General features: G+C 50.4%; 2 protein-coding genes and 1 long non-coding RNA gene across 13 annotated transcripts in view; 1 reads left to right on the forward strand and 2 right to left on the reverse strand.

Moving 5' to 3' along the window:
- LOC147652129 (maestro heat-like repeat-containing protein family member 7) overlaps positions 1-22,154 on the reverse strand; it is an 83,395-nt gene that overhangs the window by 52,744 nt on the left and 8,497 nt on the right. The window lies entirely within an intron of this gene.
- LOC147652134 (maestro heat-like repeat-containing protein family member 6) lies at positions 5,007-10,671 on the reverse strand. 4 transcript variants are annotated; one of them, XM_086897838.1, is made up of 16 exons: positions 10,312-10,671; positions 9,930-9,994; positions 9,660-9,812; positions 9,382-9,489; positions 9,157-9,305; positions 8,752-8,899; positions 8,358-8,545; positions 8,138-8,275; positions 7,734-7,848; positions 7,424-7,561; positions 7,015-7,191; positions 6,727-6,882; positions 6,474-6,575; positions 6,045-6,147; positions 5,704-5,764; positions 5,007-5,392 (listed from the first exon to the last, which is right to left on the reverse strand). In XM_086897838.1, the coding sequence occupies exons 1-15, from the start codon at positions 10,427-10,429 to the stop codon at positions 5,706-5,708; spliced, it is 1,917 nt and encodes a 638-aa protein (XP_086753964.1). In that variant the 5' UTR covers positions 10,430-10,671; the 3' UTR covers positions 5,007-5,392; positions 5,704-5,705. The 4 variants fall into 4 exon arrangements, 2 of the variants coding, with proteins under 2 accessions (XP_086753964.1, XP_086753963.1); XM_086897837.1 differs by having other exon boundaries at positions 9,382-9,492; positions 10,312-10,632; XR_015289273.1 differs by having other exon boundaries at positions 6,045-6,575.
- On the forward strand, positions 12,146-20,539 carry LOC147652135 (uncharacterized). Its single transcript, XR_015289274.1, has 2 exons — positions 12,146-17,936; positions 19,862-20,539. It is a non-coding gene; the product is annotated as an uncharacterized LOC147652135 (long non-coding RNA).

The following is a 22,154-nucleotide window of genomic DNA, read 5'->3' on the forward strand; positions in this document are numbered from 1 at the left end:
CTGCTGCTGTTTCTGTGGGCTCCAGAGCCGCTTGGGCAGCAGCCACTGGGCAGCCCTGCTGGAGGAGACACCGCCGCCCTCCCCATGGTGGCAGCAGCTCTGCGGGCCCCGAGCTCTGTGTCAGGGGGGCCTCGGTCACAGCAGCGTGGCCTGGGCAGCCGCGAGGGCCCGGCCTGGCCGCCAGCCCTGCCTCTGCCCACTGCCCCTTATGGCAGGCACCCAGTGGCCGTGGCCTGGCAGCACCCCCTGCCCTCCATGTCCCCAGCCAGCCCAGGCTGAGCACACCTCGGGCTGACCCCACCCTCCTGGAGGTGTACTGTCCCAGCCCCAAGGGCTTCTGCTGCAGGCCTGGCAGACATTTTGGGGAAGCGCCAGAACAGCCGGGTGTCAGGAACCAGGCGGCTGCCCGGGGGCTGCTTATGGCCTCTGACACCCAGTTCCTCAGCTCTTCCCACCACCCCGGCCCCTCAGGGGCCTCCTGTCCCCTTGGAGTCTCCTGACACCCACTCCCTCACACATCCCCCTTGTGCCTTCCCACGGCCTTGTCCCGTCAGGGCCTCCACAGCCCCTCATCCCTTCATGGCCTCCCAGCACCCTGTTCCCTCAGGGTCTCCCCCAGCGTGGCCCGCCAGCAGCGCCGCAGCCCCACAGGAGCTCCAGAGGAGCTGCATCAAGAGGCACCTGGGAGCCCTCAGCAACCCAGCCAGCACCACACGGGCACGAGGACACAGATGGCGCTTCCTGGCTGGGACAGGGCTTGTGCCTTCAGCAGAACCACCAAAGGCCAAGGGGTTTCTGGCCATTTTCCCTGCACCACTGCACACCCTGGCAGGTTGCTGAGCACGAGCACCCTTTTCCCTCTCTTCTCCGGTATCCTGCAGACCTTGGGCAGCAAAAGAAAGCTCTTGGGAGTCTGTATATTTAGAACCTATCCTATATTTACATAGTAAACAAAAACAAAAACAAGGAAAGAACAATTTTGCAGAAAAATAAAATCCTGGCTGGCTCAGGTGGCCCCAGCAGACAGAGCCCCCCAGATCAGCTCTCAGCAGAGCTCCAGCAGCGCATCCAGTCAAGGCCTGAGAGATGAGACCGTGTCCTCTATGCCATGTGGAGCTGATCTTGCAGGTTTCCAAAGATGGAATATTGAGTTCTCTCTACTGCCTGGAGGATATAAAATTTTTGAATTGCCAGGCTTCTGATGGCGGGGCTGATGTTGTGTGCCATAACTTCAAGGGCTGGAAGAGAGGAACAGAGCTGTTAGCATTCAGGAACACACATAATCACGGAATGATTATATGAAGGTGCTTTATTGAAGAGCTCTGGGTGTCAAGGGTACACATACCCAAAGCTGACCCGACTTGGTTTTGAAATTAACATGTTTTATACTCTATCATTATATAACTTACATCTTAATTATTAAACTTCCATTGTTCTATTGCATGCATTGTTTTTACCCAGGCATGGATTTCTTGTGATTCTCCCCAGCCTCCTAACATTGTTCCTCTTGTTCTATAAACAATAATTATTTCGAATCACATCTAACAATTTATCATCTACTGACTACACACGTGCACTTTGACATGATGTTTAGCCTAACATTTCCCAGGGCCTACTTTTCCCAGGGCTTGCCAAGCCTACCTTTCTTTATAAGTCCCTGAATTTTCTAAGCTTTTAAAACCTTTTACTATCACAGGTATTAGAACCTTATTCAACACTGAAAATGTTGCTCCTGTATCTCTTAGAAATCCCACTTCTTTTTCTTTATTCCCTCGATTGGGAGCTATAACCAGAGGGTCACCTGGGGTAGGGGACTCCGGTCCTCTTCAGTCTTCTTTTACATGAGCAACCTCCCCCTTTCCTTTCCGATCACCTTTTCTCTGCTCATCTCCTTTTCTTACTTCCGGACACTGATTTTTCCAGTGTCCAAATCTCTTGCAAAATGCACATTGATCCCTTCCCAGTTGGGGTGGTCCTCGTTTTGGTGGACCTTGCTGACGTTTTTCTTTCTCCCCCTCCTTCACTAATGCCACCAATTTTCTCATCCCCTGTTTATATCCTTCTTCTCAATTGCTAAAGACCCTCCAGGCTTCATCCACCAGGGTTTCCAGATTCTGGCTCTCTGGGACTCCGATCTTCTGGAGCTTCCTCCTGATGTCTTCTGTGGATTGTCCTAAAACCAAATTTATTAGCTACTGCATTCCTTCACTCCATCCTGGGTCCAGGCTGGTATGTTTCCACATTGCATCGCGCAGTTGATCTAAAAATTCAGAAGGTGTTTGAGAAGGACTTTGTTTAATAGCATATAGAGCTGATTAATTTATAGTTCTGGGAATTGCTCTTTCCAGCCCTTTTACTGTTAATTTCTGATATCTTTGTAACTGTCTTAGTCCCCCTTGTTCATTGGGATTCCAGCCAGGATCTTGAAGGGGAAATACATCCTTAACATCCTCCTGTGTTGTCCTACAATCATCCTCAGCTAGGTCTTTAGCTACCTTTAAAACCATCCAGTCTATATAGTGGCCACCATTGTGTACAGAACTTAACAAGCTCCCTCTTGCTTTCTGCATCACATATCCCACTAGTTCTTTCCAATGTGTTAAAAGCCATCCCAAAGGACTACTCCTAGGAATTCCTTTACTCTCATTTGCTCCCATCCTGGAAGTTCTTTTTCTCACAATGTTTCTTTATCCCAACTTTGGAGTTTCACTTCGTAATATTCAGGTACCCAATTATCTTGGGCACACTCAACCCCAAGAATGTCAATTAGTTTCTTTAGGGTCCCCAAAATTCCATTCTCTAATAACTCAAATATCTCACTGCTGCCATGGGTTACTTTACCAGTTCCTAGTAAGATTTTTATCGCTATCTGGGTGGCTTTATTTTCTTTATTCTCTTCTGTGTTACAAAGGAAACAGACTCCCCACTTGGGGATCGTCCACCTAAATACCTTTCAGAGCCAAGGCTCTTGACAGACTACACAGCAAAACACAATCCAAGGGTTACAATCACAACCTTTCTTTGAAAAGAGAAATTCTTTCTCCATGGCTCTCCAAGACCCCTGATTCCTAGGCATGTAAGCTTAATTAAGAAACGGTAACAGTCAGCAGTTTAACTCCCGTCACTAGATGGTGGCATCTCCTCAAAAATGCTTATCACAACCCAACCACGGGGAGACGGGGAGATTTTATTAAAGGGGTTTCATACAATCAAACACACACCCCAATCACCCTGTCCTTTTCTAGCTGCTTGCAGTCGCCCAGAGCGAAACCACAGATTGGGATTCCCCACTCGCCCTGTGCTGACAGCACGTCTCAAACACGCACTTCCTCTGGCCTTTCAGGGCACGCACACACACACCCAATTTATGTCTCATGCTACGCACATTACTGGCTCTGCCACTCAAGCCTCTCCTGGTTCCAAGCCTCTCCCATTTCAGAATGTTACAAATGAAATTCAGCCTCATTTTATCAATAAGGATTTTATTGAAAAATCTGTAAAATCGAATTATGGAAACAACCACAATCACTGTCAGCGTCGAACCCGGGATCGGCAATGGGTGAACTCTGAATCAGCCTGTGCCACACTGATTCCCACAAGTTCACAACTTGTCTTTGGGAGAGCGGTGTTTTATACAGGTTTTTTCAGCTTGAGGCTATGCAGTTTCAGTTTCTTTCTTTTTCTTGTGTTGTTACATATTCCTATTTCTGCTGCTGGACTGCTGATGAGTTTTCTGAGAAGGAGATGATGTTTGAGTGGTTTTTCAGGAAGAAGGCTTTGAGATGTAGAATCGTGGAGAGCTTTTTTTTTTAGTCTGTGTAGTTTTTTTTGGGAAACCGACACAGAGATGTATGGTCCTGGAGAATCACATCAGGTCGGTATCAGGCGTTAATCACCAGGTCCTTAGAGCACTTATTTTGCTTGGGCTGACCCAGCTCTTCTCATTATCTCCTATGATAAGATAAGTATTATCTTAATTTCTGGGTCATTCTCTTGCAAATTCCTGGATTTCCAGCAGCTGCTTTTGCAATCTTAAGTTGCTTGTGGTTTTTGTTTTACATAAAACATGCTTTTATTCTTGATTTTCTATGTGTACAATAAAACACAAATTATCCCAACATATATTACACAACCATACGCTCCACTGCCCAAACCCTGTCCCTCTTCTCTTACCCACACTCAAACATGTGTCCATTTTTCACTCACACGTGCTCCAAACACCATGGGTTTTTGTGCTCTGGGCATCCCATCCTCATTGCCAAGAACATCATGGGTGCTGGAAGATGCCCGTGCACCAAATTGCAAAGCAACTCTTATTTTATTAGTTGCTGTTGCAAATAAAACCTACCAACCCCTGGATTGCGGAAAAGCCACTGGGCAGCGGCAGGAGATGGAGCATGGTGTTCCAATGGGAGGGGCAGGCAGGCCATGCACCTTCAGGACATGCCCTGCATCAAAAAGGCGTGCATTTTGTCCTTCTTGCCTCTCCTCTGCAGAACCAAGCCTCCTATCTTCTCCCCTGGAGTGGAATTTTCCCAGTCACCATGTCATCTCACCCTTGGCCAGTACATGAGGTAAGGTCACCATGCCAATAACAGCCTCATTATTACTGTTCCTCTTTCACAGGTTAACTTCCCATCAATTGATCAATCCATTGTTCCTCTTAAGGGTCAAATTCCCAGCAGTTAACCCATAAGGTTTCCTTCAAAGTCTGTTCTTCGCCATCATGTTGACGTGCACAACAGAGGACAGAACACGGCAGGGCCTTAGACACAACTTTGGTCCCTGACACACCCAGGCTCCTTGTCCCACTACTGGCCTTCAGTGACACCTTGAATTCCACAATGCTGTGGAGCCGGGCCTTCAGCACAGGGACCTTTCCAGCCTGATCTGCGCTCCTTCCTCTGCGTCTCTGCACAAAACACGGTGCAGGAGAGAACGGCAGGAGGGGCCTGTGTGTCACAGTGCTCCGGATTTGTGTCCCTTCAACTCCAGACAGATGCAGGTTAAGTGAAAAAGGCAAACTGTTTATTAATGCAAGGTGAAGCAAAGGGATGAGCTGGAAAGGGAAAGAAGGGGATGGGCATGGACTGAGGGCTGGAGGTAAGGAGCTGTCAAAAGGGAGGAAGAATAGAGGGAAAAAAGGGGATGGGCACAGTCTGAGGGCTGGAGGGAGCTATCTACAGGCTGGGAGAGGGCTGAAGCCCCGTGAAAATCCCACAGGCTCAGCTGTGCCAGTTGTCAGCTGTGCCTGGATCTCCAGTGGCACTGGGAGGTGGTGTCCTCTTCAGTGTCTCCTGCTGCTGTTCTTGGGACACTTGTTCACTGGCAAACTAAGCTTGCATATTCAGATTCCTGTGGGATGGAGTGGTGTCTGTCGGGGCTTCAGTGGCTGGAAGAGAGAGGACAAGAGGCACGGTCAGGGCATGCATCTGCAGGGATCCTAGGAGACATTCCTGCCAAGGACATTCCACCTGGGTCTTGCAATGGCCACAAGAGAGAACTAGACAAAAGGATCAGCCAGAAGGTGCTGGCCACAACTCCCACCCCTGTCCCTGAAATCTCTCTGCTCTCTGCCCACACTGCCCTCACCCAGACAGGGAACGAAGCACTCTGCAGCTGGGCCAGGGATTGCAGCTCCTGTCCCAGGCATAGCAACTGCCCCCTGCCAGCCCCCAGTGCCAGCCCGCTGCTCTCACTCACCCTCACTGAGGGTCTGCAGCTCTTCCTTGTGCGCCCTTGTTCATGAACATCCTGGCCATCCCTGGGAACATAGAGCCTGTCAGGGCCCTGGCAGCACAGCTCCCTGCTAGCGGCGCTGCCAGCCCTGGGGCCACACGGCCTCCCGCCCCGGCAGGGCTCAGCCCCAGCCCTTGCCGCATCCTGACTCAGCCCAAGGGCACGGCTGCCAGAGGCCGGCAGCAGCCCCGAGGGCAGCCGGGGCTCCAGGGCGCCGGGCCCGGGTGCCGCTGCCGGGACAGCAGCAGCCGGGGCCGGGGCCGAGCTGCGGCGGGGCCGGGAGCCAGCCCGGGCCCGTGGCTCACCGATGAAGCTGACGGCCGCCTCTCGCAGGGACTCCTGTGGGCTGTCCAGGTACGGCAGAGCCCGGCTCAGGTGCTCGGCCGCTCGGCTCTCGTCCTGTGCCAGCTGCAGAGAGCGGCAGGAGGGAAGGGTCGGTGCGGGCTCTGCCTCTCGGCCGGGCGCTGCCTGCGGCCAGCCCCGGCCTCCCGTGCCCGCCCAGCCCTGAGGCACCGGGCAGCAGCCCCACTGGGCTGGGGCTCCATCGGCACCCGGCTCAGGGCCACAGGAGCCTGAAGAGGAACCCGTGTGTCCCAGGGAAGGGAGCAGTGTGTGGGGCACAGGCTGGCTCCCATGGGTGCAGCACTGGGCCACAGCTGCCAGCCCCACACACTGAGCCCCGGGGACAGGGAGCTTCTCCAGGCTGAGGCTGGGGTTTCCAGGCCGTCCTTTACCACACATTCGGTGATCTTCGACAGATCCTCTGTTGGCAGCACACACAGGAGCTCTGTGTTCTTTAAGAAGGTGGCAGCACAGTGCAGCGTTTCCCGGGAGGCCTGGAGAGATGCAGAGATGCCATTGCTGCCCAGGGCACAGGAGTTGCATCCCTGTGCCAAGGCCAGGAGGAGGCCGCAGCCTGGGAGGCAGCAGGGCAGGAGGCAGCCCAGCCGCCTCCCAGTGGTCCACCAGCATCACACAAAACCTCACATCAGCCACGCGCTGGTTGTCATCGTGGCAGTGCAAAATGAGCGGGAGCAGGCTCTGCTTCACAATTCCCTCCATTGCAGTTTTTCCCTCTTCCAGTACCAGGTTCATCGTATTGCGGAAGAGGTGAATGGAGAGCACCTGCACGTGGCTTTTGTCCTGGAGGAAGGAAGGAGGAAAAGATCTCAGCGCCAACTTCTCCAGCCCACCTGGGCAAAGGCCTGAAAATCCACAGGCCCAAAGTTTGTGTGGGCAGTAGCCAGTGCCCGTGGCCGGGGCACAGAGCCTTACATGGTCAAAGAGGAGCACAAGTGGCTCAGCAAGCTTGGGGGCAGCAGTCCTTGATAAATGAAGACTTTTTCTCTTCAGCACATTTGTGAGCACAGACAGAGACATGCCGACCACTTCCCCGTCTGCGTCACTCAGCAGCTGCAGGAAGCTTTGACACAGGCGGCGTATAGGTGTGGCCTGTGTGGAACACAAGGCTGTGCTGGGAAGCCCTGAACGGCTGCAGCGCCAAGACCGCCCTGGCACTGCAACCCCACCCTGCTGCTGCCGGGCCCAGAGGCCAAAGGCCTGTCCCAAAGCACTCAGGCAGGTGAGGCAGGAGAGCTGGGAGCAGCTGCCTCAGCTCCTGAAGCCCAGCCAGCCCAAGGGGCTGCTTTGCCCAGCACAGCTTCAGCCGCTGCCCCGTTCTCACCATCGAGGGTTCCTGGCTGAGCACCACGAGGCCTCTGAGCGCCAGGCGACGCCTCTGCCTGCACTCGCTCTGCAGGTGCTTTGATGTGATCTCAAGGACACAGTACCCACAGTCACTCAAGTTCAGGCAATCCAGGACCTGAAAGGCACAGGGCAGTGACAGAGGAGCCGGCTGGCAGGAGCCTGGAACTGCACAGGGCTGGGCCCAGGAAGCAGCACAGGGCGCAGGCACCGTCCCAGGCAGCTGTGGCTATGCAAGGGGACAGGGCTGGCAGGCAGCTCAGTGAGGTAGTGCTGGCCATGGGGCTCACCTCCACAAGGAATGCCAGGGAGGACAGATCCCAAGGTGCCTCCTCCCTGATGAGCCTCCGGACAAATTGGTGTGCCACATGGTAACACAAGGGCGTCAAGTCACGGCGCATCACCCTGGAAGGGGGGAAATGGCACCAAGACACAGAGGTGGGGGGTGGGGGGAGGCCAAACCTCTCCCAGGGATGACTCATGGAGATCTGGCCTTTCCCCAGCATCCCTGGGGGGACCATGGGTGCTTTGGGACCATGGGGCTCCTTCTGTGCTAACCCTCCTCTCAGACTTCTCTAGTCTGCTCAGCCATCCCTCAATGGCAAAGCCCTCTGGCCAGGACCACAGGGACTGTGGTAGGGCACCCTGGGCACAGGGCACACATTTCAGAGGCAGTGGCGAGAAGGGGTCTCACCTGGCCAACAGACCCACGGCATAGTGCTGGGTGTCAGCACGGAGCAGCGTTTCCCAGCCACACTTGCGCTCCATGGCCATCAACTCGTTGTCATAGTGCAGAAAGCAGAGCAGAGCCTTCGTGGCCTGCACTGCAAAGCTGTGTGCAGAGCAAAGGCCAGGTCACATTGGGTGCACTGGTGTCAGCCACAAGGGCATGGGAAGGACAGGAGGACTGGCACCTGTTGGGTTCTCCGGGAAGGCGGTGTTGCTCCTGGCATTCTCTCCAGAAGTTATCAACTTCTGCTGGCATCAGCTGTGTGGTGGTGAAAACGTGCAACAGCAGAGCCGCAAAGAGAGAGTCGGAATAGTGCATCATGGCCTCATGGCTCTGAGGCACTTGCATAATCACCCAGAGCACCAGAGTTGCCTGCAAAAGAATCACACCAAGACAGCGCTCAGTGCTAAGGCGTCCATGGGGCAGGGCCCGAGGGGAGATGCACGGGGAGCAGCGGGCCTGGTGCCCCCTGAGCCTGCCCCTAGCCCAGGTTTCAGCCCAGCCTGAGGCAAGGAGAGGATGAAGAGCTGCTGGAGAAGCAACCTAGGGGACAGGCAAGGCCAGTTCCAGAAACTCACAGCCAGAGCAAAAACGTCCTTGTTGTCCTCATCAGAGGTGCAGATGCTGCAAAGGGGCCAGTTCTCCATCACATGGAGCAGAGTTGGCAGCACCTTCTCCATTGCTGGTCCTGATGAGGCTATGGCTTGCCACATCATGGCAGCAGCTCTGTGGGATCAGAGCTCTGTGTCAGGGGTGTCTCAGTCACAGAGCCATGCCCTGTGTAGCTGTGGGGTCCCAGGTGACAGAGCCCCAGTGCCCTGAGGGGCAGGGAGGGAGCACTGGCAGCAGCCTCAGGAAACAGAGGGGCCCGAGGCTCCTGGGCCTCTCTGCCTGTTGGGCAGAGCCCATTGGACAGGCTGTGCAGGGCAATGGGCCCTAAAGGCCACTGAGCCCTGAGCTCTCAAGGCACGTGGGCCCCATACCTGTCACACGATGGGGCACAGCGCAGGAGAGTCAGCACCACATCGTCCGGGTGTTCTTCAGCCAGCTTCACCATGTTAGTTGGCAGCCTGGCATCCACCGTAACGGAGCACATTAGATGCTGGTGGATGCTCCGTACAATAGCTGGCACCTAGAGTAGGAATGGGGAAGACTTGGAGTGCTGTCCAAGGCAGCAACTTCCCCAGCTTCTCCCAAGAAGTGCTTACCGTCCCATCACACTCTGCTGGCCTCAAAGGCTGAGGGGGCCCTGTGGATGTGGCTTGAAGAGGCACAGGATCCTGGGAGACCTCCAGTTCCGGCCCCTGGCTGGCTACCTGCTGGTCAGAAGGAACAGTCCCCTTTCAAAAAAATCCATATTAGGTGCATGACTCATGGTGGGAGGGGGCACAGTGTCAGTATTTGTGATGCCCTGAGTCTCTCTGCTGTTTGGAATGGCCATGTCCTCAATCAGTACCACATCAGAGTTTGCCCTGTCATCACTCACCACAGCGTCCGAGTCTTGTGAGGGCGCAGCTGAATCTGGGCTGACATCAGGCTCTGCCTGGAGCTCGGTCAGCCCGGAGTCAGGCTCAGCTGTGCCCTCAGTTCCTAGCGGGCTGATCTTTCTATGCCGACTTGGCAGGAACTGGCGGAACCTCTGTGCAGAATGAAGAAAGGACAGGGAAGAGAAGCATGTTCCATGGAGTGCTGCAAGTGCAGAGCTGGGCTGAGCAGTGACAGCAGGCCCAGCCCAGGTGGGGATGGCTGCAGGTACCTTCAGCGTTTTGCGGAAGCGGCCCTGGGCAGGCTCCTGTTCTTGTCTCTTGTCCATGGCTGCATCTGGAAAAGAGCAGCCAGAGCTGAGGGACTGCGGGAGAGGCCGGAGAACACAGCCCAGCCTTGCACTCCCCAGGCAGGGACAGCCCTGGGGTGGCTCAGGGGATGGAGCACGGTCACTGGCGGGGGTCAGCCCCAGCCCTTCTTCTGTCCTGTCCTTGGGCATGTCCACATGGGATGGGATGGGATGGGATGGGATGGGATGGGATGGGATGGGATGGGATGGGATGGGATGGGATGGGATGGGATGGGATGGGGTGGGGTGGTGCAGGGCCCAGCTGGCTGCAGCTTCAGCCCTGCGGCCCAGCTCTGCCACTCACCATCCTGCCCTTGCTGGAACTGCTCCGGCTCTTCAGGGTGTTCTGCTGGGGCAGCTCCACGGTCTGTGCTTCTATTCCGTCGGAACACCCTGAATAGCCTGAAGAATCTGCCCGCCATGACAAAATCGGGCCTTGGGAGCACCTTCTAAACAGATGTTATCGGGAAGCTCCGGCTCACCAATTCCCACAGTCTGCTCACAATGTGAGCTGTAGGAATTACGCCTTGGAAAAGCTCCGGGTCAGGCACTAATGAGTGGGCTGTGTGGGGGCTCCTCACAGCACCGCTCTGGCGTGTCCTGTCCCGTCGCATGCACCAGGCACTCTGGTGTGGTCTTGTCACTGCCAGCTCTTGTCCATTCCACCGTTCCATTCCACGGTTACCAGGCTGCACCGTGTCACTAACGGCCCTTGCACGCCCTGCCACCTTCCTGGTTCTGCCCCATCCCCCCAGCGTGGCCTACGTTGGAAGGAATCCCTTGCCCAAAGTGTCTAAGACAGGATCTTTAGGAACACCTCAAACCATCAGCAAACACTGCCCTGCTCTGCAGGCTCAGGGCAGCAGAAGGAGCCCCCAGGGCTGCCGACGCAGGCGCAGCAGGAAGGGCACGGGGCCTTGCACAGAATCTGTACAGGGGCCTGGCAGCACTGAAATCAGCAGGTGTGGCAGAGTCCCCACCGAGGCAGACCTGCCACCCCAGCCGAGCCCTGGCAGTGCTGGTGCCCTTCTCCTGCTCCAGAGACCTGTGCCCCTGGGGGGTTTCTGTGCCAGAGGGCCAAAGCCAAAGCCCACGTGCATTGGGGGCTGGGCTCCTTCCTGTAGGGGTCTTGGCAGGAGCTCCTGGAGCTATTGCTGGCCACTCTTGCTATCTGTCAGATGATGTTGCTCCTTCCTGGAATGATGTTTTTCATGGAAGGGGTTTGCAGTAGCACAAATGTTCAAGGCCCCAGTTGCTGCGTGTCTGTCTGTGTTACAGCTGATGCAAGTCAAACATTTCCTCCAGACATAGAATCCTGCTTGAGCAGTCACAGAGCTACATCTATTTTTACATTATGTTTGTAATTTTAATTTTTTTTAAGTTTTTCAGAGCCTGCTGACTGTTTTCAAGGTTTTCTCTCTATCCCCAGTGCACATTCTCCAGAAATTGTGCTTTCACATCCTTTTGCATTTATTAAAGTTACCTGCAGTGACCAGTCAATCAAAGCCCTGGGAAAACTTTAAACTTCAGGGTGAACCCAGACAAAATATTTATCTCCCACAACTGAAGCCATGAATTGCCAAGTACTGCCCCCAGTACACCTGTAGGTGTGCTGATGCCATTTCAAAGGGGTTGCCAATGAAAACAAATTTTAATATTTTTGTAGTTTCCACATTGGAATTAAAATCCCTGACTAGAAAAATCAGATGTCAAAATTTTTAGGACTCTTACAAACCAAAGCTGTCATTTTCACCCTGCATTTTAGAGTCTCTGAACAGTCACACGAGGTTTTAGTTCTACATTAGTTTAGACACTACAGAAAAAGTCCTTGGTGTTCGGCTATAACTTTACGTCAGCATATATTCCTGATGATTATTTTAGGCAGGAGCAGCAAACTCAAGAATGAGCCAAACAGGCTGTTCCTGTGTTCTCATGTCCTGAGTCTCTCTCTCTCCGTGTCACGATGGCACCAAGGCCGCTGCCTTGGGACACCGGAGTGTGGAAGGCGAGCCCGCCCTCAAGCACGGCCATCCAAGTCAGTCACGGGCACAGGCTGCAGCTGAAGCTGCCAAGCGTTGCTGTGAGGCTGGCAAGCCAAGAGAAAGCCATTGTGGCCAATTCTGCTGAGGCCTTTTGCCAAACCAAAGGCAGCTGTGCCCACAGCCTCCCCCTGTCTGGCAGCCGGCTGCTGCGGACACCTCAGTTCGCAGGCGCCGACGCTGGGGCTGCTGCTGTTCCTGTGCACACTCTGCTGCTGTTTCTGTGGGCTCCAGAGCCGCTTGGGCAGCAGCCACTGGGCAGCCCTGCTGGAGGAGACACCGCCGCCCTCCCCATGGTGGCAGCAGCTCTGCGGGCCCCGAGCTCTGTGTCAGGGGGGCCTCGGTCACAGCAGCGTGGCCTGGGCAGCCGCGAGGGCCCGGCCTGGCCGCCAGCCCTGCCTCTGCCCACTGCCCCTTATGGCAGGCACCCAGTGGCCGTGGCCTGGCAGCACCCCCTGCCCTCCATGTCCCCAGCCAGCCCAGCCTGAGCACACCTCGGGCTGACCCCACCCTCCTGGAGGTGTACTGTCCCAGCCCCAAGGGCTTCTGCTGCAGGCCTGGCAGACATTTTGGGGAAGCGCCAGAACAGCCGGGTGTCAGGAACCAGGCGGCTGCCCGGGGGCTGCTTATGGCCTCTGACACCCAGCTCCTCAGGTCTTCCCACCACCCCGGCCCCTCAGGGGCCTCCTGTCCCCTTGGAGTCTCCTGACACCCACTCCCTCACACATCCCCCTTGTGCCTTCCCACGGCCTTGTCCCGTCAGGGCCTCCACAGCCCCTCATCCCTTCATGGCCTCCCAGCAGCCTGTTCCCTCAGGGTCTCCCCCAGCGTGGCCCGCCAGCAGCGCCGCAGCCCCACAGGAGCTCCAGAGGAGCTGCATCAAGAGGCACCTGGGAGCCCTCAGCAACCCAGCCAGCACCACACGGGCATGAGGACACAGATGGCGCTTCCTGGCTGGGACAGGGCTTGTGCCTTCAGCAGAACCACCAAAGGCCAAGGGGTTTCTGGCCATTTTCCCTGCACCACTGCACACCCTGGCAGGTTGCTGAGCACGAGCACCCTTTTCCCTCTCTTCTCCGGTATCCTGCAGACCTTGGGCAGCAAAAGAAAGCTCTTGGGAGTCTGTATATTTAGAACCTATCCTATATTTACATAGTAAACAAAAACAAAAGTAAGGAAAGAACAATTTTGCAGAAAAATAAAATCCTGGCTGGCTCAGGTGGCCCCAGCAGACAGAGCCTCCCAGATCAGCTCTCAGCAGAGCTCCAGCAGCGCATCCAGTCAAGGCCTGAGAGATGAGACCGTGTCCTCTATGCCATGTGGAGCTGATCTTGCAGGTTTCCAAAGATGGAATATTGAGTTCTCTCTACTGCCTGGAGGATATAAAACTTTTGAATTGCCAGGCTTCTGATGGCGGGGCTGATGTTGTGTGCCATAACTTCAAGGGCTGGAAGAGAGGAACAGAGCTGTTAGCATTCAGGAACACACATAATCACGGAATGATTATATGAAGGTGCTTTATTGAAGAGCTCTGGGTGTCAGGGGTACACATACCCAAAGCTGACCCGACTTGGTTTTGAAATTAACATGTTTTATACTCTATCATTATATAACTTACATCTTAATTATTAAACTTCCATTGTTCTATTGCATGCATTGTTTTTACCCAGGCATGGATTTCTTGTGATTCTCCCCAGCCTCCTAACATTGTTCCTCTTGTTCTATAAACAATAATTATTTCGAATCACATCTAACAATTTATCATCTACTGACTACACACATGCACTTTGACATGATGTTTAGCCTAACATTTCCCAGGGCCTACTTTTCCCAGGGCTTGCCAAGCCTACCTTTCTTTATAAGTCCCTGAATTTTCTAAGATTTTAAAACCTTTTACTATCACAGGTATTAGAACCTTATTCAACACTGAAAATGTTGCTCCTGTATCTCTTAGAAATCCCACTTCTTTTTCTTTATTCCCGCGATTGGGAGCTATAACCAGAGGGTCACCTGGGGTAGGGCACTCCGGTCCTCTTCAGTCTTCTTTTACATGAGCAACCTCCCCCTTTCCTTTCCGATCATCTTTTCTCTGCTCATCTCCTTTTCTTACTTCTGGACACTGATTTTTCCAGTGTCCAAATCTCTTGCAAAATGCACATTGATCCCTTCCCAGTTGGGGTGGTCCTCGTTTTGGTGGACCTTGCTGACGTTTTTCTTTCTCCCCCTCCTTCACTAATGCCACCAATTTTCTCATCCCCTGTTTATACCCTTCTTCTCAATTGCTAAAGACCCTCCAGGCTTCATCCACCAGGGTTTCCAGATTCTGGCTCTCTGGGACTCCGATCTTCTGGAGCTTCCTCCTGATGTCTTCTGTGGATTGTCCTAAAAACAAATTTATTAGCTACTGCATTCCTTCACTCCATCCTGGGTCCAGGCTGGTATGTTTCCACATTGCATCGCGCAGTTGATCTAAAAATTCAGAAGGTGTTTGAGGAGGACTTTGTTTAATAGCATATAGAGCTGATTAATTTATAGTTCTGGGAATTGCTCTTTCCAGCCCTTTTACTGTTAATTTCTGATATCTTTGTAACTGTCTTAGTCCCCCTTGTTCATTGGGATTCCAGCCAGGATCTTGAAGGGGAAATACATCCTTAACATCCTCCTGTGTTGTCCTACAATCATCCTCAGCTAGGTCTTTAGCTACCTTTAAAACCATCCAGTCTATATAGTGGCCACCATTGTGTACAGAACTTAACAAGCTCCCTCTTGCTTTCTGCATCAGCATATCCCACTAGTTCTTTCCAATGTGTTAAAAGCCATCCCAAAGGACTACTCCTAGGAATTCCTTTACTCTCATTTGCTCCCATCCTGGAAGTTCTTTTTCTCACAATGTTTCTTTATCCCAACTTTGGAGTTTCACTTCGTAATATTCAGGTACCCAATTATCTTGGGCACACTCAACCCCAAGAATGTCAATTAGTTTCTTTAGGGTCCCCAAAATTCCATTCTCTAATAACTCAAATATCTCACTGCTGCCATGGGTTACTTTACCAGTTCCTAGTAAGATTTTTATCGCTATCTGGGTGGCTTTATTTTCTTTATTCTCTTTTGTGTTACAAAGGATACAGAGTCCCCACTTGGGGATCCTCCACCTAAATACCTTTCAGAGCCAAGGCTCCTGACAGACTGCACAGCAAAACACAATCCAAGGGTTACAATCACAACCTTTCTTTAAAAAGAGAAATTCTTTCTCCATGGCTCTCCAAGACCCCTGATTCCTAGGCATGTAAGCTTAATTAAGAAACGGTAACAGTCAGCAGTTTAACTCCCGTCACTAGATGGTGGCATCTCCTCAAAAATGCTTATCACAACCCAACCACGGGGAGACGGGGAGATTTTATTAAAGGGGTTTCATACAATCAAACACACACCCCAATCACCCTGTCCTTCTCTAGCTGCTTGCAGTCGCCCAGAGCGAATCCACAGATTGGGATTCCCCACTCGCCCTGTGCTGATAGCACGTCTCAAACACGCACTTCCTCTGGCCTTTCAGGGCACGCACACACACGCAATTTATGTCTCATGCTACGCACATTACTGGCTCTGCCACTCAAGCCTCTCCTGGTTCCAAGCCTCTCCCATTTCAGAATGTTACAAATGAAATTCAGCCTCATTTTATCAATAAGGATTTTATTGAAAAATTTGTAAAATCGAATTATGGAAAGAACTACAATCACTGTCAGAGTGAAGCCCGTGATCGGCGCTGGGTGAACTCTGAATCGGCCTTTGTCACACTGATTCTCCCAAGTTCACAACTTGTCTTTTGGAGAGCTGTGTTTTATACAGTTTTTTCATCTTGAGCCTATGCAGTTCCAGTTGCTTTCTTTTTCTTTTTTTTTGTTTTTGTGTTGTTAGATATTCATATTTCTGCTGCTGGACTGCTGATGAGTTTTCTGAGAAGGAGATGAAGTTTGAGTGGTTTATCGGGAAGCAGGCTTTGAGATGTAGAATCGTGGTGAAGTTTTTTTTTTTAGTCTGTGTAGTTTTTTTATGGAAACCGACATTGAGATGCATGGTCCGAGAAAATCAGATCAAGTCAGCATCGAGCGTCAATCACCAAGTCAGTAGAGCACTTATCTTGCTTGAGTGGACCCTCCTCTACCCGATGTTACCTTAATTGCTGAGTCATTTTCTTGCAAATTCCTGGTTTTCCAGCAGCTGCTTTTGCAATCTCAAGTTGCTTCTGTTTTTCACAGAAAACCTGTTTGTATACTTGATTTTCTATGTGTACAAGAAAACGCAAATTATACTAACACATATTACAAGAACAACCAGCCCAACAGCGCACCGGCTGCTGCAAATCACCTCTGCTGAGCCTCTCTCAGCTTGTGACACAAATCACTCTGCCCAGCCCCCCTCGGCCCTCGCCTAGCCACACAAATCCCCAGCAGCTAATACCGCTTCCTGCTACCTTTGTCACTCCACACTTTCAGCATAAATTCCTGGGACCCAAAATCAACCTTTACAGCTCTCGCCAGGACCTTTCTTGTCCCTGAACCCGTGGCCAAAACCACAAACTGCGACCTACCAGGCCGCTTTTTAATCACAAATCAAACAAAATGGGAGCCTCCATGGCTCCCAAAACACAGCAAACCAGCAATCCTGTTGTTACCACATTTTCACCTCAAGACACAAACTATTAACTCCCAGTGCGCTCCTGGCACTGCTTAAAACACAAACCACCGGCAGCTTACGCTGCTCCTCCTGCTCAAAACTTAAGAGCACACACTCTTAGGACAAATTTTTCTGTGGAAACATACAAACAAAACCACAAATACATTTGTTGCACGTAAGGATTAATTTTAATTAAGGCTTTAGCTTTTCTAGTATCTTAAATTCTTCAAAGTTTATGTTTCAGCCTGAGAGAAGAACAAATTTCAGAGGACTGGGAGCACCTTTTGGAATGGCTGCAGGTAAAAAGACGGCACTCAGTTGCCAAAGATTTTTACAAAGAAGCTCTTGCCGACAGCTGGCCCGTCACCAAGGAAATGTGTAAAACTTGCATATCAGCCTGCAAGCAATGTCACAGATGACTGCAGAGCCATCCTTGAGAAGATGACCTATGCACTTAAGAAAGGGTAAAGGCTTATGGGATGCGTGGCAGGTGGATTATATTGGTCCCTTGAAGAAGTCAGGTGGTAAACACTTTGTGCTGGTAGGAGTGGAGATTATCCAAGCCCAAGCTTTGAAAAGAACTACAGGAGATAATACTGTCAAAGCATTGCAAGGGTGGTTTGGAATTTTCCCAAAACCACAAGAAAGTCAATCTGATAACGGGTCCCACTTCACTGCCAAAATTTTACAGGATTGGGCAAATGGTGAAAGAATAAAATGGACTTTTCACACCCCTTACCGCCCTCAAGATAACGGGATTGTAGAAAGAACCAATGGTTTCCTGAAGTGGCTCCTTAAACCACAGGAGGGAAGTTGGGCTCTTTGGCTAAGGGAAGCTGTAAAAAATGTAAATGACAGATGGGGATTAAACAGGTGTCCCAAAATCACTGCCTTTTGTCCAAAAGCCCCAAGCATAATTCCCACTCTATGAGGACCAAGTGACCCTAAGGATCCAGCACACTACCCTGGACAACCTGCCCTGGTGGACCTTCCTAGTGTAGGGCAAGTACCACTAGTACTAAAAACCTCTCCAAATAAATATGCATGGGTGGCCTCCGACACTCTGGGAAAAAAGCATTGGATCAACACATGCTGGGTAATTCCATCATTTTAAGTTTCTGCCTTTTGGGGGCAGACTCTGTTGTGTTCACTTTCCACAGAAGAACACCGAGGGCCATGAAGACCAGATAAACCATGATAATACTAGTATTAAATAGTAAGTACTTACTATGGTAAGATACTTGTCTGCATCTTACCACAACACCATGGCCAAAACTCGGCTGAGTGGCCGTGGTCTGAAGCTACCATCAGGTACACCTGATGTGTTCTAGGATCCTACCCCAGAAGCCGTCACCCAAACCTAGTGACCGTAGTACTACACGACTCTTGAGGTACATACCGTCAACATGACTGGGGTTGGGACCGAAAAGATTGGCCCAGAGTGATAACTGGAACAATTGGTGAAGAAATTAAGGTAGGATGCAGAAAAGTGGAAAAGTCTCCTTATGAGAAAGCTTCCACCATTGCAATCGTTGGAAATTTTCTAGAATCAGATGTGACAAGCAATTTGCACCCAACATCATGGCAAAACTCTGCGCCACAGCAGAGTGGTCATGGAACAAACAATCCCCCCTCATACTGTGTTGTCATCAGAAAAATATTAATTACTATACCCTGGACCCCTGTACCAACAAGGTGGAAATTACAAAGCTTTGTAAAAACCAACCTACTGACTGTTGGTATCATTTCACTTGAACCAAATCAACCTCTGTAACATGTAATTAGCAAAATGACCTGACACATCAGTCAGGTCTGAAAGGTCTAATTCATAGACTCAAAATGAATGCAGTGGCACTGAGTGCAGTAATCACATACCATGGTGTAAGCACCCCCCAGTGCTGGATGACAAACATAATGTTTTCCCTCCCTTTATGGGAATGCAAGGTGATGATGTGACAATAACCTGAAAATTAATTGCTGAATCCTCATTGAACCTGTATACAGTTATGGCACAGGACCTCATGGCCATGTTCTGTTTTGTGAAATTCAAAATCAGAATTGTTGGCTAAAGCTGACTGGTGTACAATTTTCCCATCAAATCGTGTGTGGGAAAAACAAAACCAAATACTGGGGAGAACTTGATGTCAATGTTGTAACATCTACACCTACCACCACCCAACCTTCGGTTATACTGAGCCCGAGAAATTTTGAAATCGGGCCATGTATAATCAGAAAAACTGGCCAACAACAAATATTGTTTAATCTGGCATGGTCTCTTAACCAAGTAAATTTTTCCTGTGACCCCAGCACAAACACAGCCACAGCCTTTGTACTGACTATACGGAATGCTTCAGCGCATTCAATATTCCCTGTCATTGCATTAGGGCTGAATCATGATGGAGCAGCTCTCTATCCTTTGGAGCACAAGGAATGGGCTCATCAAATTGGTGAGAAGTGGCAAACTGTTGGTTTGGAAACTTCATTAATAATTAATTCACCGTTAATTTGGAAACTGTATTTTCTGGGAACAACAAGGGTTTATCTGTGAAAGTAATGCAACCAGAGCTCAAGATATTTGTTTGGACATGGAACAAAATATCTGCAACTCTGAAATCATCCTACCGAGACTTCTGAAACTACTTGTGCATATAGGACGTGGATGTGCATGTTTGAGAACTGCTTGTGATAGTGTACTTCTAGAAATCTTAGTAGTGAATACAAAAAAATCATTCAAATTTTTGTGTTTGTAATTTTACTAAGATTGCAGGAGGTGATTTTTCTTATGTAGTCCCAGTTATTTCTTACCACCTTTTACAGTCCATTTACACACTGATGCACCATTTATTGCCTACCTCTATTGGGATGAACCTCACTCACGTAAAGCAACTGTTGCTTCAGCAGGATTTAATTGAAATTTTGGAAAAGTAAAAATAGGAAATTGTCCCTCGTGATAAAGAAATTGCCTGAAATTGTTTATTTGGGTTTTATTTGATTAATTGAAATTACTTATTCTTTGTAATAAGAAGATGAATGTTTATTTTAATTGAAAATTGATTCTTTACTTTTGTCTTTCCCTTTTTCTTGCCCTTATCTTTTTCCTACTTTTCTTTTTCTGTCTGATTTTCTGTCTCTGTTTACTAGGGTACTCTACCAACCTTTGAGGAGACGTGAAGACTTTGTAACAACACTACAAAGGAGCCCTCTTGACGCTGATCGTGAGTCACGGGGTGGTGTAAGAGACGGTCTGAAGTTTCCCTCATTTGCCTCACGAGCATGGCAAGAACAGAGACCGAGACCCTGAGGAGCCCAGGGGACTTTGTGCAGGGGTTCTGGCCTGGTTGAGGTGGATGCTTGCTAAGCCATTGTTTGAAGGGGTGCTCGACCTACAGCACAAGAGTGATTGTTTGCAGGTGTTTGCTGTGCTGCCACGGTACACTGCCTTCGTTCCTGCTGCTGAGCAGGGACTTGTGAGGAGCGGGGCCTGTTCAGTACCTCACACCTGCTTCCCACAGCAACGGGTCACACCACAATAGCCTATACATCTCCCCACCTTTTGGCCAACTGCCCTCACCTTGGAACTTGAGACTCTAAAGGTGACTTTTCTAAGTTGCTTTTGGAGAGAGAGTTCCCAACGGAAGAAGACACTGGCGACCCCATCTTGTCCATTGGTAGCGATACCTCCCCCCCGTATTCTCTCTTTACTTTGCCTCTTTATTCCTCTCTCTCTCTCTCTCTCTCTCTTTCTCTCCTTCTCATCTATTGCATAACCCATGATGCTGGCACCAAAATAAAGATGCATTATTGCTGTTGTGATTTAAACTGAAATCCCTTGGTGTCCTTTTTGCACTCTGAGATCAAACGAACCTCTCACGACGCCCGCCTGTGTGAGCAGATTGTGACACATGTATACTTCAATGTGTGCACAAATGATGAATCAGACGATTTCTAGCATCTGTGTTGTTCATCAGGCCAGGGGAGATGTTAGGAAGGATGAGAATTTAACAGAAAACTTTCACAGATATGAATGCTTACCAGAAGGTTCTCTAGATATGAAAGCAAGCATGGATATATAAAAAGACATTTGTAGGGCCACTTATTGCTGAAACCACCGAGAGAACAAAGCTTTAGTCAAGCTGGAAGGTTTAGAACAGAGGTTTAGTCAGTTAGAAGGAGGTTTTATGGCTGAAGTCCAACAGCTTTAAGTGGCCTTCAAACAAAGCATGTTTTCTACCAAGTGAAAAAGCATAGGCAGACAGAAAGACATTTTTTACCAAAGCAAAAAGAATTTTCCACTGCAAAACAACTTTCAGAGTTTATCATCTAATTACTAACTCAAATGATTAGGTAGTCACTAACATATATGGTAATTTCAGCAGTTTTGATAGGATATATGTACATGTAAAGGTATTGTGTATGATGCTGATTGGTTGTTATGCAATGATACACACAGCAAAAGAAAGAGATATAATGCACTGTAAGCAGAACTAAGTGGGCTTCAGGACTCAGGGCTTGCCTGTAGCCAGCAGCTGTAGGCTGACCCACGACCCCCTGCTGTAATCTAGTCGATAGAATAAACAGCATTCTAAAGAAGAGCCATCTGAAGTCTCCATCTCTCTGCTGGCTCTAACAGTTCTACCCTCTTCCTGATCCTGTGCAGGGATGGAGCATTGCTGTGCTTTCAGGAAGCTGTTCTAGAAAGCCTCAGGCATTCCAAGCTCCTTTGCCCTCTGTGCATGCTTGCCACAGAATCCCTCACAGCCGGGTTCTGGGCATACTCAGCTTGGCTCTTCCAAAATCCAAGGCCTTCAAGGTGCTCAGCAAGACCTTTAACTCCACAATGCTGTGGAACTGGACCTTCAGCACAGGGACCTTTCCAGCCTGATCTGCGCTCCTTCCTCTGCGTCTCTGCACAAAACACGGTGTTGAAGCAGGGTCTAGCGCTTGGAAGATATCGGGTTGTAAGGGAAAGATAGTAACCCCCCTCCTCCACAGTGTATGGTAAGGCCCCCTGCAATTGGCCAATAGCACCTGGCTGTGATGAAAGCAGATGGGAGTAACACAGGGACCCTAGGTTATAAAATGTCAAATTCTCCAGCAATAAACACCATTTGCCATCCATCACATTGATGTCTGTGTGCAATGGACCGAGTGGCCTGGGTGTTGGTCACCGTGCTGGCTCCTGAACCAGGCAAGGGGTCTGCCTTGCTTTAAAAGACAACATTTGGTGCTGAAACCCGTGAGAATTCAAAAAGCGGGATTCAAACCCAGAAAGCGAGGGTTGCCTGGAATACAGGAGCAGCGGTCAGGACCAGCTGGACTAGTCCTGGCGAGGGAGACGTCCCTGTGTCCAGAAGGAAGATGAAAGCCTTGATAAAGGTCAGATGGCAATTAAATTGTAAACCTAATTCTTTTACTCTTGCTACTGCAAGGCTTT

The sequence above is a fragment of the Cyanistes caeruleus genome, chromosome 7, assembly GCF_971803275.1.
Source record: "Cyanistes caeruleus chromosome 7, bCyaCae1.hap1.1, whole genome shotgun sequence".
Taxonomy (NCBI): domain Eukaryota; kingdom Metazoa; phylum Chordata; class Aves; order Passeriformes; family Paridae; genus Cyanistes; species Cyanistes caeruleus.